Raw genomic sequence first — 17,761 nt, forward strand, 5'->3', positions numbered from 1 at the left:
GGAGGCCGGACCGGCGGTGGAATTATCCCATTTCCACCAGAGATTTCCTGGCGGAAAGAATACGGGTGACAGACAATCTAATTCCTGTCACCTGTATGTGACACGCCAGGTTCCCCCCTTGCTACTACACCACCCACCCCCCAAGCCCCTAGAACTGCCCCCACCCCACCCCAAAACCTGAAAACTGACCCCCAAACCTTTTCACCCAAATCTCCATGTAGGCCTCCCAGCTCCCCCCTCACTATCCCCCACCCCGCCCTTCATACAGGTCCCCCCCAAACCCCAAACCCCCACATCCTTATACACCAATGCACACATGCATTCATACACTCAGACACACATCCCCCCTTCACAAACCCCCACACACACACCCCTTACCTCTTGGACAGCACTTAACTGTTCCGTGGCGATGCTCTTGGAGGGAACGGGCTCCTTGGATGCTGCTCCACCATCATCACCGCATCTCCATACACCGCCACGCCTATAACTGCATCATTATAGGCGTGGCGGGGTATGGACTGATGTGGCGATGAGGGTGGAGCAGCATCCACCCCCGCCACCGACTCCCAGCATGGCGCATGGCGAGCCTCACCGCCATCAATGGCATTGAGGCTCCATGCGTCAGAATATGGCGGGATGCCTGCTGCCGCCACTGGCGGTCTTCTGTCGACCGTTAGCATGGTTGGCGGCGGGCTATCCCCCATGTCCCAAATGAGGGCCATGGTGCCAGCATATTCTCAACATTGATTCAATACATATTGAAGTGAGTTGTATAGTGCCCCCAGGTTACTGTATTGCAGGTAGTCCGGGAAAATGTTAGTGATTTTTGCATTGTCCAACATGTGGGTCAAAACGCAGTTTTGATAACAATTGGACAACAGCTAAGTACCCATTGGATGGCACTAGATTTGTCTGATATTATTATCAATGTAAGGCTGGTATCAATGAAGGTTGCACAGGAAGGAGCTTGGTTTCACTACCTTCAAGAAGTAAAAAACATGCAAGTTGCCCCTTCTATTTCTGTCTTCGAGCTCGGTGATGTTCTTTTCCAGTCAAGCCAGACTTGCGGTGGTGGCTGATAAAGTTTTAGAAGAGTTGTGTTTGTGGTCTTCCAGGAGGTTTATCCATGATTCTATGGCGAACAAGTGTCAGGGCACTCATGAATAAGAGTTCAGTCCTCCATGTGTGTCAAGACTTGGTAAGCCATCAAATATGAGTCGGACCAGGATAGTAGGCAAAGTTCAGTTTAATCTTGAAATTTAAAGTCCATTAAAGCAACAAAAACCATAATTGAAACCATTATCCATAATGCAACAACAGCCAACATGTGTTTCGTCCTATGAGATAAATATTCTCAAAGACTTCATCAGGGCTGTAAGAAATATAAATGGTAACCATGATTACAGTGAAGCTCATCCCACTGAGCATCCAGTATCATTGCCCCCTTGACTTTTGTGAGAAAACCTATCAAAATATGTGACTTTGTGTGACATAAAATAATAATAATATAATAATAAGAGCATTACGTTACATAGAAGGCCACCATAATATAAGCTAATAGTCCATACCAGAGCAAAGTAACATGAAATCATATCATGTAACTATGATTAACAAGGAGAGTGACATCTAATATTTAGACAAAAGAGGAAAAGAACAAGAAAAGAACAAGAAAAAACAGGAGGAAAAAAGACAAATTGGAGAGGTCAGTAGCATCAAAATGGTCATGACACCCGCGTGCACGGTGAATATAGAAAATGTGTCCCAAAATTTAACAGGAGTCAAAAAAGAGTTAAAGAAAATCCTATCGTTGACAGCTCCTCCTATTGCCAAAATAATGATATGCTATGAGAACTATGAAGCATACCTTCCATAATAATTAGAGGGATTTCCGAACGGTAAGCTTAAAAAACGCTTCTGGAATTCCCATCACAAGCAAAATGTAGTCAGGTATCCACAATAAAGCAAATCCCAAAGTAAGCCCTATTTGATGGCAAAACTAACATGCAAATAACTGCTCACTTAATAATAAACTCCAATAATTGCAACAGGATTTCTACGTACCCCGTATGTCATCGTCCAAAATGTACGCCATACTGCTTAGTATGTTAAGTAGAAAATCCACTGTAATAAGTAATAGAAGTATTCAAGTTAATTTCAACCCAAGTCAGAATTACCAGCTAAATAATGGTGGAAAGTCCCCATTATCAGTCCACTCGCTCACCTTTAAATCATACAGGTTGCAATTATTGGAGTTTATTATTAAGTGAGCAGTTATTTGCATCTTAGTTTTGAAATCAAATAGGGCTTACTTTGGGATGTTGCTTTATTGTAGATACCTGAGTATATTTTGCTTGTGATGGGGATTCCAGAAGCGTTTTTTAAGCTTATGGTTTTTGTTGCTTTAATGGACTTTAAATTTCAAGATTAAACTGAACTTTGCCTACTATCCTGGTCCAACTCATATTTGATGGCTTACCAAGTCTTGACACACATGGAGGACTGAACTCTTATTAATGAGTGCCCTGACACTTGTTCGACTCAGTTTGGTTTCCTTTGGAAACATTGGAGGAGTGAGGAAGATCCTCCTGCCAGGAGCACGGTGCATCTAAGGATGTATTAAGTTTGATGTAGTAACTTACTGTGAACGCTGTTTCCTATGTTTTTCTTCCTTTTCGCTAATCTTGTGCTCGTTATCCATGATTCTATTTCAGAGACTTTGCCACCCAGTTGTATCATTTCTTGTTTCCCAGATGCAAGGTCGGTTTGTATAGTTTCTGAGGTGGATTTTGTCTATTGAGCAAGCGTATGTAGCATGTCGAGTTTCTGCATAATTAGGTCTAGAGTTGCGGAGTTCTCAGATTTATATGTAGATTTAGTTCTCAGATTTAGATTTATGCACATTTCCTCAAGTAGTCATAACTAGTACTAATTTGAGGCCAGCTGGCATACAGTACCACCATAAAAAGCCACAGAGGACACCAGATTGCAACAAATTGCTAAAAATCAAATTGTTGATTGCGGACCACTGCCTGCTCTGGAAAACTGAAAAGAAAACTTTTTCATTTTCATTTTTGAAATGCGTCCCATTTTCTTTTAAGGAAAACAGGCTGCATTGAAAAAAACTGCTTTATTGAAAAAGCAGTCATGGACATGGTGGTCTGCTGACCTGCCATCCCTGTGAGCACGCCCATTTCTAAATGGGTTGCAAATTGCAACCTGCATCATAACTATTCATGAGGCACATTCCTTGCAGCCCATTTGGAAATCCAAACATTGTGGTTACCACTGTTGTACATTTTGTTTTGCGACTCACAATTTGCAATTCGCAAACGGAATGCAAACAAAAGCTAGTCCACCTGGCCCTTATCCTTTTACACTGCACAAATAAGAAATAGCCTCCATGTGTAGAGAAAATGTAATAAACAAGACTATAGGGAAAGGAGCAACTTTCTCATCCTATGTGCTGATGAAGAATTCAGCTTGAATGCCACCATCTCTCTAAAGTAACATGAATACACTGTTGGGTCAAACAGACTTTCCTCTTGCAGGAGCCCTGCCAGTGAACTTTTCATAAAAGGCATCACACTGTGGCCCATATTTATACTTTTTTAGAACGCATTTGCACCGCTTTTTGACACAAAAAGTTTGCGCCGATTGTGCGTCAAAAAATGACGCAAACACACTGATAACAAGTATTAATATGGGCCTGTGTTTTTTAGCAGATATTACTATTTTACAGAACAGTGTTATGAAAGGGATTTTTCTACAGCATAATAATACATACAAGTAGACCGTACTCCCTCATGCACATCAGAGCTGCTTCACAGGGTATTGACATAACGCTTTGATTTTCCAATAGATATCTCTGATGTGTGATATTTGTATTATTCATTGGGTATTTCTAATCATACCTCTGGGACTTCCTGCAGATTTCCCTTAGCAGAAGCTGGAGAGGCTCCATCCGCCCACAACACAGTAACATCCTCTGCATCTTGCAGCTTCTCCTCACAGGTCTTGTGCAAGTCCAGCAACGTCACTTCATAAAACTCCTGAATATCTATTAAGATAGGAAGATGACAAAAACAGATTGTAACATTTCTGTATACAGGTCAGATCTCAAGAACATTGCGCTTAACAGTCCTTTGCATAGTCGAGGGACTGCAGTAAACTGATAAGAATTGAATTCTATCATTTAAAAACTTGGATGACAGGTCAGGTTCAATAAGCATATTTAAGCAATGTATACAAGGCAAAAGGCATTTGCAGGTAGTTATTGACGGGGGTAGATTCAGATCAACCCCAAACAATAAATACCTCAGAGCAGAGGTGTAGTAAAGGCCCCCTGTTAGACTTTTCATCCTTGACGTGGTCTCCCTTAACTTTTTGCCTCTGTTCCCCAGGTTGTTGATGTGTGCTGGACTCAGTTTTTGCTGTTTTTGCTGTTTTTGTTACTCTGGGCACTTTACCACTGCTAACCAGTGCTAAAGTGCAAGTGCTCCTGTACAAAATGTGTATGTAATTGGCTTATCCATGATTGGCATATTTGGTTCACTAGTAAGTCCCTAGTAAAGTGAACTAGGTGCCAGGGCCTTTAAATCAAATGCTACTAGTGGGCCTGCAGCACTGGTTGTGCCACCCACATAAGTAGCTCTGTAATCATGTCTCAGACCAGCCACTGCAGTGTCTGTGTGTGCAGTTTTTAACTGTAAATTCGACTTGGCAAGTGTACCCACTTGCCAGGCCTATACCTTCCCTTTTCTTACATGTCAGAAACCCCTAAGGTAGGCCCTAGGTAGCCCCAAGGGCAGGGTGCAGTGTATGATTAAGGTAGGACATATAGAGGGTCATTCTGACCCTGGCGGCCGGTGGCCGCCAGGGCCACCGACCACGGGAGCACCGCCAACAGGCTGGCGGTGCTCCAACGAGCATTCTGACCGCGGCGGTTCAGCCGCGGTCAGAAGCGGAAAGTCAGCGGTCTCCCGCCGACTTTCCGCTGCTCGTGTGAATCCTCCATGGCTGCGGAGCGCGCTCCGCAGCCATGAGGATTCCGACCCCCCCTACCACCATCCTGTTCATGGCGGGAAAGCCGCCATGAACAGGATGGCGGTAGGGGGGGTCGCGGGGCCCCTGAGGGCCCCTGCCGTGCCCATGCCAATGGCATGGGCACGGCAGGGGCCCCCGTAAGAGGGCCCCGCAAAGTATTTCAGTGTCTGCCTTGCAGACACTGAAATACGCGACGGGTGCCACTGCACCCGTCGCACCTTCCCACTCCGCCGGCTCGATTACGAGCCGGCATCCTCGTGGGAAGGTCGTTTTCCCCTGGGCTGGCGGGCGGTTTTTCAGCAACCGCCCGCCAGCCCAGGGGAAAACTTGTAATACCCGCCGCGGTCTTTTGACCGCGGCACGGTATTTCGGAGGGGGGAATTCTGGCGGGCGGCCTCCGCCGCCCACCAACATTGGAATGACACCCATAGTAATGTGTTGTATATGTCCTGACAGTTAAATACTGCTAAATTCGTTTTTCACTGTTGCAAGGCCTGTCCCTCTCTAGGTTAACATGGGGGCTACCTTTAAATATGATTAAAATGTAGATTACCTTTGGGAGCGGATGGACATGTGGAGTTTAGGGTCTCTGAGCTCAAAATTTAAAAAATACATCTTTTAGTAGAGTTGATTTTAAGATTGTGGGGGTCATTCTGACTTTGACGGGCGGCAGAGGCCGCCCGCCAAAGTCCCGCCGGCAGAATACCGCTGCGCGGTCAAAAGACCGGCGCGGTAATTCTGAGTTTCCCGCTGGGCTGGCGGGCGACCACCAGAAGGCCGCCCGCCAGCCCAGCGGGAAACCCCCTTCCATGAGGATGCCGGCTCCGAATGGAGCCGGCGGAGTGGAAGGGGTGCGACGGGTGCAGTTGCACCCGTCGCAGACACTGAAAATCTTGGTGGGGCCCTGTTAGGGGGCCCCTGCAGTGCCCATGCCATTGGCATGGGCACTGCAGGGGCCCCCAGGGGCCCCACGACACCTGTTACCGCCAGCCAGGTTCTGGCAGTCAAAACCGCCAGAACCAGGCTGGCGGTAAGGGGGTCGGAATCCCCATGGCGGCGCTGCTTGCAGCGCCGCCATGGAGGATTCCCTTTGGCAGCGGGAAACCGGCGGGACACCGCCGGTTTCCCGTTTCTGACCGCGGCTGTACCGCCGTGGTCAGAATGCCCATGGGAGCACCGCCAGCCTGTTGGCGGTGCTCCCGCGGTCGTTGGCCCTGGCGGTCCATGACCGCCAGGGTCAGAATGACCCCCTGTGTGTTTGAAAATGCCACTTTTAGAAAGCGATCATTTTCTTGCTTATACCATTTCTGTGACTCTGCCTGTTTGTGGATTCCCTGTCCGGGTCAGTTTGACTGTTGGGCTGGTTGCACCTCACACTAGACATTGACACAAAGGGAGCTGGGGTGTAGCCTGCATATCCTGATGAGCCATCTGTGCTAGGAGGGAGGGTAGGAGTGGTCACTCACACCTGAAAGGGCTGTGCCTGCCCTCACACAATGCAGTCTCCAACCCCCTGGTGAGTGTCTGGGGCCTGGCCTGGGCAAGGCAGGATTTCCCATTCACAACAGACTTTGCTTTGAAGTAGGCCTACTTCAAAGGGGAAATTGGGTATAAGAAGGGCACCCAAAACCACTCTGAAGAAAACTTCTGGAAACCAAAAGGAACCTCTGCCTGGAAAATAGCTGAAGAGCTGAGGAAGAAGAGCTGCCCTGCCTCTGACTGTGCTTAGTACTGCTTCTGCCAGAGTAAGAGGGCAAAGACCGGACTTTGTGTGCCTTCCATCTTGTGAAGATTTCCAAGGGCTTGATTTAGAGCTTGCCTCCTGTTGTTTGAAGTCTCAGGGACAGCAAAGACTTCTCTCTGCCAGCACCTGGAGTCTCCGGAGTCCTACTCTGCACTGTGGTGCCCATCCAGTTCCTGGGACCCTGATGGAGAAGCTGGCAGCCTAAGAGGAAGAAATCCACACACAGAACGCAGTGCGGGGGAAAGATCGACGTGACTCCGATCTGCGGCTGGGAAATCAATGCACCGCCGGCTTTGTGGCTGAAAATCAACGCTCTCCTGTAACGGGACCGAAGAATCGACGCACGGAGCTGGAGAAACGACACGCAGCATCGCTGACAGAGGCTGGGAGATCGCAACCCGCACTGCGTGGTTTTCGGGTCATCGTGCGGCTGTATTTCTGATGCAAGTACCGCTGGGCGTGTAAAAACAACACAAGGCCTGCCCGGACCCGAGAGTGCTGACCGGATCGACACATCGCTGTGCTGCGGAGAGAAGAAACGGCACACCCCGACCAGACGAGAGGAGAAACGACGCAAGGTCTCGCTCGTGAGTGAAATCGATGCATCGCAAGCCCTTTTTGACGCACACTCGACAGTGTGGGGTTATTTGTGATGCACCTGAGGTACATTTTCACGCTTACAGTGTTAGTGTGTGTTTAAAACTACATAAAGACTCTTTTTGCTTTTTAACTGATAACTTGACTTGTGTATTGTGGATTTTTGTCATTTTGTTCTTGTTTTGTTTAGATAAATATTCTCTATTTTTCTAAACCTGTGTTGTGTCATTTTGTAGTGTTTTCATTAGGTTATTGTGTGTATTGGTACAAATACTTTACACTTAGCTATCTGAAGTTTAGCCTACTGCTCGTGCCAAGCTACCAAGGGGTAAGCAGGGGTTAGCTGAGGGTGATTCTCTTTTACCCTGACTAGAGTGAGGGTCCTTGCTTGGACAGGGGGTAACCTGACTGCCAACCAAAGACTCCATTTCTAACAACCCCTAAGCCCTGTGGTGTGGGAGGGAGGTCCAGAGCTCCGGGGGGGGCCCCCTCTGCACAGTACACTGGCCTGAGACCTCCTGAGTGAGTCCCAAGGGAGGGCCACTCCATGTACTGTGCAGGGGGCCCCCTCAAGTTTTGTTATGCTACTGTCTCCGGGTCCCACCCCATTTCACCGAGATAATATTGCTATTGAAAATTCAATCCTTAACAGTTGGGGTGAAATTCACAAAAACATTGATAGAAGGTGTCCTAGTTATATTACTATTTAGGTGGAAGGTTACAAGAATCAATTGAAAAGTAGTGAATGTCTGGATTTGAGGTCACAAGAACAAGTATATAGAAGAGGTCATAGCAACCGTTAGTCACAAAATAAATCATTTGTTGGTGGTGTTATATTACTTACATTAATTGAACTGTGGTGAGTTGTAAGATGAATTTAACCTGTGAAAAAATGCTGCTGCTATGCGGGGATTTGCTAGCCATATTTGAGAGAAAACGGTTTGTCATAATTTTCTCATGGAAATAATGGGAGGTGCTCTAGAAGTTAACATTTTCTATACCTTCACAAATAAGATATTTGTCCATGTGAGTAGATGCCTGACATTCTGGGTAAAATGTACTTCCAACAGTCAGTTGATTCCCCAGTGTTCTCTGTAGCTTAGCCACATAAATCTAATGAAGGAGTATAGCCCTAGCATTTATATTATTCACAAAGTGAGGCACTCCTGAATGTTACTGGAATATGAGCTGTAGAATTGAAATCATTTTCAGGAGGAGATTGCAGTAAGTAAATGAACAGATTAGGAGGTTTCATTTTGCCAATTAAATCATTGTTGGTGATATAGAAAACTAAAATAAGGACACATTTTCTATAAATTCTCAATTATTTTCCTCAGTCATGTGGGGAACAAGTCTATTTCACGTGAAACATACTTTTAACACCAGCAGCAGTATGTCAGTTAACAACCCCATCAGTGTTTTGTACCTTCTCCAAGGAGCTATAATGCACAACTAGAGTGCTAACTTTCTATATTCATGACAAAAGTGAGGCAATCCTGAATGACATTTTGCTGAAATGGGAGTTGTGTAATTTAAAGCATTTCCTACCTACTGCACAAGACAAATTAAATGAACATTGAAGAGTTAATGTAGATAAGAAACACACTACTTTAAAAAAAGTGGGGGAAATATGGGTTTTTAGTATTTTTTTGTGTATTATATTGTATTTTTGAAGGGGCTAAAATAGTTAATGAGATAGGTAGCTGCTACGTCTAGCATTCTTCAGTGCACACATATTGAGGACAAGGTGAACATTTTACTTCTTAATTAGAACTATTAGAACTCTGCAATATTTACAGCAGCTGTTATCGGAAGATGACATGGTGATATGTGGATTGAAACTGTAATGAGGAACTAGAACCAGCTATGAATCTCCTGGGTAGATATCGATTTCATTCAGCTAGGAGCTAATGAAAATGCAGCATTGTTGATACTGCAGCCTGATTTACAATTTAAATTCCACGTTTGAAAACAATCCACTCATCTACTTTTGATGACGCCAAAAGAATTCTTTGAATAAACTACAACAGTGTGTAATACGTAGAGTGCAATTTGAATGAACAAAAGAGTGGAAGTGCAAATCACATAAGGGTCTTGGGCCCACATTTATACTTTTTTTGCGCCACATTTGCGTAAATTTATGTCGCAAAAGCGGCGCAAACTTACAAAATACAATTGTATTTTGTAGGTTTGCGCTGCTTTTGCGTAAAAAAGCGGCACAAATGCGGCGCTAAAAAAGTATAAATATTGGCCTTGGTGCTCTTTGAGCATGGCATGGTTACATCAGTTGCAGAGAATGTAGCAGGCAACTGTGCTCTGAAACACACTAGGCAAATAAATCAAATTGTGGCCCTGGGAGTTATGGCATGAAATGTTCTCATAATTCCTGGTTCAGGGGTAAGTATACTTTTCAAACACAATCAAATGTGCAAGTACAGCGTGCAACTGTACACAGCATGCACATTTGTTTGTAAAAGGCTTGCACTAATATGGGAACCAGCACATTCTCAGGTGGGAGAAGGGGTCGAGGGGCTGGAGATATTGGTGGCTGTTGTTAAAAGGCGCAGGGCTGTTACTGGTACCTCTGTCACTTTTTGAGCTCTGCAAGGTTAATTGCAGTAGGTGCAGAATAGAAAGACGTTTTAGCGCAAGTTTCAATGTACTATGCATATATGTATAAAATTAATAGTAGCGCTATACCTCATATCTATGCACAATCACTGAATATATGGGGAAATGAGGTAGGATTAAGGAAAATCAAATGCCAGGCAAAGGTTATTGGACAATTTAGACTCCTAACCCGTGGCAAAGAAAGATTCCACCATCTTGTGTCTATAAGACAGGAGTAGGAACTGAAAGGAGAATGAGCATGAGTTTATAGCGATGATGCCACCACAATGCTTGTAAATGAAAATAAAATTTGACCCAGAATGGATCTACCATTTTGCATTGAAATACTGTTATATTAATAAAAGAACAAACACAGCTTCTAGCAACAGTCCAATGGCAGCTGAAAATAATCAGCACAAAATTGGAATGTGAACAGAGAACATTGAATATTATTATGGCTGGAAAAATTATTTCTAGTTACACAGGTAAATCCATGAGTGCAGTGAAGCTCTGAGTAGACTCCATTCAGTATAGTACATCTTCATATGTTTATGTATACATGTACATGGTATTTCTATAGTGTGAACATAGCCAAAATGTAGCAGAGCGCTGTATATGGTTAAAGACAAGCATAAAGTCAATGAGTAATAGGAGAGGATGGTGTTTTTTGCATGGTTAATAAATTGATTTAGTGTTTTTTTTTAAGTTGAGTCATCAGCTCTTTCCTGATTTGAAGTGGCGTTCGGGCAGTCCTGATGGATTCAGGAAGGTTGTTTCAAATCTGGTTAGCGTGGATTGAATACACATGCATCTTGTATTTCTTTTTACACTTCTGAGTCTGCAATCTGATGGTACCCTTGTGTGAGTGTGCAGAGAATTGCCAGAGGGGGTGAACTTGTTCTTAACACAGGAGGCGGTGCTAGTTATGATGGCTTTGCAAAGGATGAAGCTGATTTTGAAGATGCCATGAACTGGCAAGCTGAGCCAATGGAGTTCCATCAGGATTGGGGTGATGTGGTCATATTCATTCAGGTTCAGACATGCTGTAGCATGTAGGATCCCCCATAAGGGGTGTCAGTGTGAGTGTGGACCCTGGGACACCATGGAGTAGGGTATTCGTCCAGATGCAACAGTCCAAGGGCATAAACAGCAGTTCTGAAGTTGTTTCTTAGAGGAAACAGTTTAAATTTCTTCAGAAGAGAGAGGTGGTACCAGACAGTCTGTGCCTGATTTAGGATTTGATGGACATGTTTACTTTGTCACAAATGTGACTGATTTCCCGTCAGCCTAATTAGAAGCACATCATGATATAATGCACTTGTAAAAAGGCAGACGGGCTATCCAACATGTTTGTGAGGGAGTAACGCATCCCGCAAACTCTAAAAAAGGCAACATGAGAGTGAGGTTGGTGTCCAGGGTGAATCCAATTGACTTTGCAATTGGTGAAAGTTGGAGTTTGAAGTTGTCATGGTTCATGCATTGATCCAGGATTATAGTATATCTTGGTGTTCTTAGAAAAAAATAGGATTAGGCTTCCATTATGTGCTGGGCAGCCAGGTGTGGATGATGTGAACAACATGTCTTAAAGCATATCTAGATGAGTGAAGTAGCTGATTTGTGTTACTCCATCACAACATATCCTGTTTAATGAAAGGCCATCCTCACTAAGAAGGCACAAAGGCCATAGGAGTCAACTGAGAATCAAAAGCATAACTCTGCAGTCGTTTCCTACATCGGGAGTGTCCTTTGCAATAAAAAATGTCACAAGTGTAGAGGGTGAACATAGGAAGTTATAACTGGGACAACAATGGTGTTGCTAATGCCAGAGCTTCATCTACCCCTAGGCACTCTGTCATCATTTAAGGGCTTTAAAAAAGAAGGTGCACCAAAAGAGTGTTAACTATGTGAAGGAAAACCTAGAAGGTGGAATGATAAGACATAAAAAAGCGGAAATAGGAAGGAGTATGCAATTCCTTAATGTGAAATGTACTGAAAAAAGTACTGAAAAAAGTACTGAGGGCCTTATTTATACTTTTTGGTGCAAAACTGCACTAATGCAGTTTTGCACCAAAAAGTTTTGCACCGGCTTGCACCATTTTTTAGCACCAGCTGGGCACCATATTTATGGAATGGTGCAAGCCGGTGCAAAGGGTAGGCTAGCGTAAAAAAAGATGACGTTAGGCAGGTTAGAGTCAAAATAAATGACTGTAACCAGATTAGCGTCATTTTTTGATGCTAAGGGGCATATTTATACTCTGCATTGAATTAGCGTCACTTTTTTTTTACTCTAATTCGGTGCAAAACTAACTCCATATTTATACTTTGGTGCTAGACGCGTTTAGCATTAAATTTATGGAGTTAAAGTCATTTTTTGGAAGTGGAAACCTACTTTGCTTTAATGAGATGCAAGGTAGGCGTTCCTGTGCAAAAAATGACTCCATGGCCTTAACTCCATATTCATACTCCCATGCAAAAATGTTGCAAGGGTGGGAGGAGGGGTCAAAAAATGGGGCAAAGCTTGCCTGGGTCAGGGCAGGCGTTAGGGGACCTGTGGGCCTATTTCCATGGTGAAACACCATGGAATAAGCCCACAGGTGCCCTCCCCAGGCCCCAGGGGCACCCCCACCCACACCAGAGGGACTGCAGAGGATGAGGGACCCCCATCCCAGGTAAGTACAGGTAAGATTGCATTTTATTTTTGAAAGTGCCATATGGGGGCCTGAAATGGGCCCCCATACATGGCACAGGGTGCAATGGCCATGCCCAAGGGACCCTTGTCCTCTGTGCTGGCCATTGGGGTGGTGGGCGTGACTCCTGCCTTTTCTAAAGCAGGACTCATGTGGCATGGTAGGTTTAGCACCATAAATTGACGCTAATCTGGTTAGAGTCACTTTTTTTTACTCTAACCTGCCTAAAGTCATTTTCTGGTGCTAAACCCTCTTCTTCTATACTGCCAGCCCCACCCGACTAAAGTCATTTATTTTTAACTCTAGCCTACCCTTTGCACCGGCTTGCACCATTCCATAAATATGGTGCCCGGCTGATGCACAGAAATGGTGCAAGCCGGTGCTAAACTTTTTGGTGCAAAACTGAGTTAGTGCAGTTTTGCAGCAAAAAGTATAAATAAGGCCCAATATTTTGTACGTTTGCGCCACTTTTGAGTCAAAAAATGACGTTAATGCGATGCACAAAAAGTATAAAGCAGGGCCTTGGTGCTAGACGGGTCTAGCACCAAAGTATAAATATGGATTTAGTTTTGCACCAAATTAGGGGCATATTTATACTCTACTTGATGTGCGTCAAAAATGTTGACGCACATTCGGCGCAAATCCTGCCCCATATTTATACTTTGACGCCCGACCCCGCAGACGTCAAAATCCCACCATGTGCGTAATTTTTTGGAAGGGGAAACCTGCCTTGCATTAATTATATGCAAGGTAGGTGTTCCCTTCTAAAAAAATGGCTTTAAGGCCTGTGCGCCTTATTTATACTCTGGCGTCATTTTGACGCACAGGAGGTGGCGGGCCTTAAAATACGGCACCCAGCCTAATGGGCGCTGTTTTTTAACGCCTGGGTCAGGGCAGGCGTTAAGGGACCTGTGGGCTCAGAAGGAGCCCAGAGGTGCCCTCCCATGCCCCCAGGGACACCCCCTGCCACCCTTGGCCACCCCAGGAGGACACCCAAGGATGTAGGGACCCATCCCAGGGAAGGAAAGGTAAGTTCTGGTAAGTATATTTTTTCCATTTTTTTAAGTGGCGTAGGGGGCCCTGATTTGGGCCCCCCTACATGCCACTATGCCCAATGACCAAGGGGGCATGACTCCTGTCTTTGCTATGACAGGAGTTATGTCAATGGGGGTTGGGCGTCAAAAACAATGGCGCAAGTCCGGTTTGAGGCCTGATTTTGCCTCAGACCTGACTTGCACCATTTTTTGACGCACAACCCCCATTTTCCCATGCGCCGGCCCTGCCTGGTGTGAGTCATTTTTTTCGACGTGTACCAGTCCGCAGCGCTGGCTAACGTCATTCCATAAATAAGGCGCCCGCATGGCGCGTTGGAATGGCGTTAGCCTGCGGTAAACTTTTTGACGCACAACTGCGTTGGCGCAGTTGTGCGTCAAAAAGTATAAATATGGCCCTTAGAGTAAAAAAAATTACACTAATTCGGTGCACACAGAGTATAAATATGCCGCAGAGTATAAATAGGCCCCTAAATATGATGTTAAGGCAATAGAGTCATTGTTTGCACAGGAACGCCTACCTTGCATCTCATTAAGGCAAGGTAGGTCTCCACTTCCAGAAAATGACTTTAACTCCATAAATTTGGTGCTAGACGGGTCTAGCACCAAAGTATAAATATGGAGTTAGTTTTGCACTGAATTAGAGTAAACAAAATGACACTAATTCAGTGCAAACAGAGTATAAATATACCCCTGAAAGTCAAATTTCATTCTTGAGGCTCCTGGTTTAGGGGTTCCTATGTTTATGTTACAAAGCACCAGATACAAAGGATAACGTGGAAGGAGACTATGAAGTAATTGAAGACCAAACACTTGGAGGAATAGGTGAGCCTTCAGTTGCTTCTGGAATGGTTTGATGATAGTTACACGATGACAAGGTAATGTAATAGATTTTCAGAAGAAGTGTTTTTCACCATACAGTTTGTATTGCAGCTGGAAGACTGTATAACAGTTTTCCAAGACCAGCCACAAGGCGTACTGTCAAGCAGGATGGTGAAAATTATTTGTAAACACAATCTGCAGTTGAGCCATGTAATCCATTATGTATCTGGTTCAGGGCTATGAATTCAAACCTTTTGGCTTGCCAGCAAACGGAGTGATCGTGATGCTGGTGAGATGTAATAAGAGCTTTCAAGCTGAGAATGTGTCAGGCTGCCAAAATATGTGCATTGTGTAGTTTTAAATAAATAATTACCACAACAGGAATGAGAGGACTACTGTTAGAACAAGTGCATTTTTCAGTGAAGGGGTTAAAATCAAGAGCTGTAATAGGTATAGTATTCTCAACAAATGTTTTTAGGACTTACAAAATACAGGGAATTATTTTTAGAAGTGAGATCAAGGATACATTTCCCATGGTTTGGCTAGATTTCTCTGTGAGCCATGACAATATTTTCAATTATCAACAATTAAAAGGAGCAGTGCATGATTGCTTCAATCCCATTTGTTTTTTTATAATTTTGGTTGTGTATATATCAGGTGTACATTAAGTATAATGCATGATGTAGTGTTATATTTTACAAGAAATAAAAAAAATGCAAACTCTCTTTGGCAAACATATCTTATAGTTATTCCTTATAAAATTGTAAAATATTGGGTTTTGAGTGTTTGTTTAGCCCTAGATGCTGAGGAGAATTGCATGAAGCGGAGGGAGCAGAACTGTGCCATACTTTCAATAATATGGTGCAGTTCTGCTCTCTCCTAGAGCTGGAGCACTTGTGTCTGCCTAGCACCAACACAGGCACCCTTGCGTCATTAAGGGTTCCTGCGTTGTGGTCAGGATAGTTTTTGTGCAGAAATGTACACTTTCCTGCAAAAAAGAATCCTTTTAAGCTATTTCCTCTTTAGATATGTGCACGCATGCAAAGAAGAAACAAAGAGAAATTAAGATATTTCTCCTCGTCATACCAGCCTCAGGGAGGTACACCATTTTTGGCATAAACCGATGTTTACACCTCTATCTATGTACAGTTTTGCATCAAAATACATGGGTGGATGCACGGTAATGCCCATGCACCACTCATGTAATGCCTACCTGATCCAAGGTACTGCTATGCAGCCTTGCAATACATTTGTTTACAAAGCAATGCAGATCAGGATTTGCAGGGCTTTTTACATCTCTAGGTTGATTTTGAGTTGTGGCTACACCAAAAAAGTGACAGAACCCTTGTTGGACTTTTTTGCTTATGCAGGGTCATCACCAATCTTTTTGCCTCCTGCCTCCTATTTCTCTGACCTGTTGCTGTTGGCTTTTGAACTCTGAGCACTTTACCACTGCTAACCAGTGCTAAAGTGCATATGCTCTCTGTGTAAATTGTATGTAATTGGCTTATCCATGATTGGCATATTTGATTTATTAGTAAGTCCCTAGTACAGTGCACTAGAGGTGCCCAGGGCCTGTAAATCAAATGCTACTAGTGGGCCTACAGCACTGGTTGTGCCACCCACATAAGTAGCTCTGTAATCATGTCTCAGACCTGCCACTGCAGTGTCTGTGTGTGCAGTTTTAACTGTAAATTCGACTTGGCAAGTGTACCCACTTGCCAGGCCTAAACCTTCCCTTTTCTTACATGTCAGACACCCATAAGGTAGGCCCTAGGTAGCCCCAAGGGCAGAGTGCAGTGTACGGTTAAGGTAGGACATATAGGCGGTCATTCTGACCGCGGCGGGCGGCGGTCGCCGCCCGCCATGCGGTTACCGCCGAATGACCGCACCGCGGTCAAAAGACCGTGGCGGTCATTCCAACTTTCCCGCTGGGCCGGCGGGCAACCGCCAAAAGGCCGTCCGCCGGCCCAGCGGGAAAGCCCCTGCAACGAGGAAGCCGGCTCCGAATGGAGCCGACGGAGTTGCAGGGGTGCGACGGGTGCAGTGGCACCCGTCGCGATTTGAAAATCTTTGTGGGGCCCCCAGGGGCCCCACGGCACCCGTTCCCGCCATCCTGGTTCTGGCGGTGGACACCGCCAGAAACAGGCTGGCGGGAAGGGGGTCGAATCCCCATGGCGGTGCTGCAAGCAGCGCCGCCATGGCGGATTCCCTGGGCCAGGGGAAAACCGGCGGAAAACAGCCGGTTCCCCTTTTCTGACCGCGGCTTTACCGCTGCGGTCAGAATAGCCCAGGAAGCACCGCCAGCCTGTTGGCGGTGCTTCCGCCGCCCTCCGCCATGGCGGTCATGGACCGCCAGGGTCGGAATGACCCCCATAGTAATGTGTTTTATATGTCCTGACAGTAAAATATTGCTAAATTAGTTTTTCACTGTTGCAAGGCCTGTCCCTCTCATAGGTTAATATGGGGGATACCTTTAAATCTGATTAAAGTGTAGATTCCCTTTGGGGGCGGATGGACATGTGGAGTTTGGGGTGTCTGAGCTCACAATTTAAAAATACATCTTTTAGTAAAGTTGATTTTTAATGATTGCGTGTTTGAAAATGCCACTTTTAGAAAGTGAGCCTTTTCTTGCTTATACCATTTCTGTGACTCTGCCTGTTTGTGGATTCCCTGTCTGGGTCAGTTTGACAGTGGGCTGGTGGCACCTCTCACTAGACAGTGACACAAAGGGAGCTGGGGTGTAGTCTGCATTTCCTGATGAGCCATCTGTGCTAGGAGGGAGGGGAGGAGTGGTCACTTACACCTGAAAGGGCTGTGCCTGTCCTCATACAATGCAGTCTCCAACCCCCTGGTGAGTGTCTGAGGCCTGGCCTGGGCAAGGCAGGATTTCACAATCAAGAGAGACTTTGCTTTGAAGTAGGATTACTTCAAAGGAGAAATTGGTTATAACAAGGGCACCCAAAACCCCTGACTTTAGAACACTTCTGGAAACCAAGAGGAACCTCTGACTGGAGAAGAGGTGGAGAGCTGAGGAAGAAGAGCTGCCCTGCCTGTGACTGTGCTTTGTGGAGCTATCCTGCAGTTGCTGCTTCTGCCAGAGTAAGAGGGCAAAGACTGGACTTTGTGTGCCTTCCATCTTGAGAAGAACTCTCCATGGGCTTGATTTAGAGCTTGCCTCCTGTTGTTTGAAGTCTCAGGGACAG

The 17,761-nt window shown here is 45.2% G+C and overlaps 1 protein-coding gene across 1 annotated transcript in view; it reads right to left on the reverse strand.

Moving 5' to 3' along the window:
- Window positions 1–17,761, reverse strand: part of LOC138249825 (putative E3 ubiquitin-protein ligase UNKL) — a 668,266-nt gene that overhangs the window by 521,304 nt on the left and 129,201 nt on the right. The window contains exon 2 of the mRNA XM_069203952.1: window positions 3,912–4,057. Coding sequence (XP_069060053.1) covers window positions 3,912–4,057 — 146 coding nt within the window. The remainder of the gene's footprint in view (window positions 1–3,911; window positions 4,058–17,761) is intronic.

This window comes from Pleurodeles waltl, chromosome 8, assembly GCF_031143425.1.
Source record: "Pleurodeles waltl isolate 20211129_DDA chromosome 8, aPleWal1.hap1.20221129, whole genome shotgun sequence".
NCBI classification, from domain to species: domain Eukaryota; kingdom Metazoa; phylum Chordata; class Amphibia; order Caudata; family Salamandridae; genus Pleurodeles; species Pleurodeles waltl.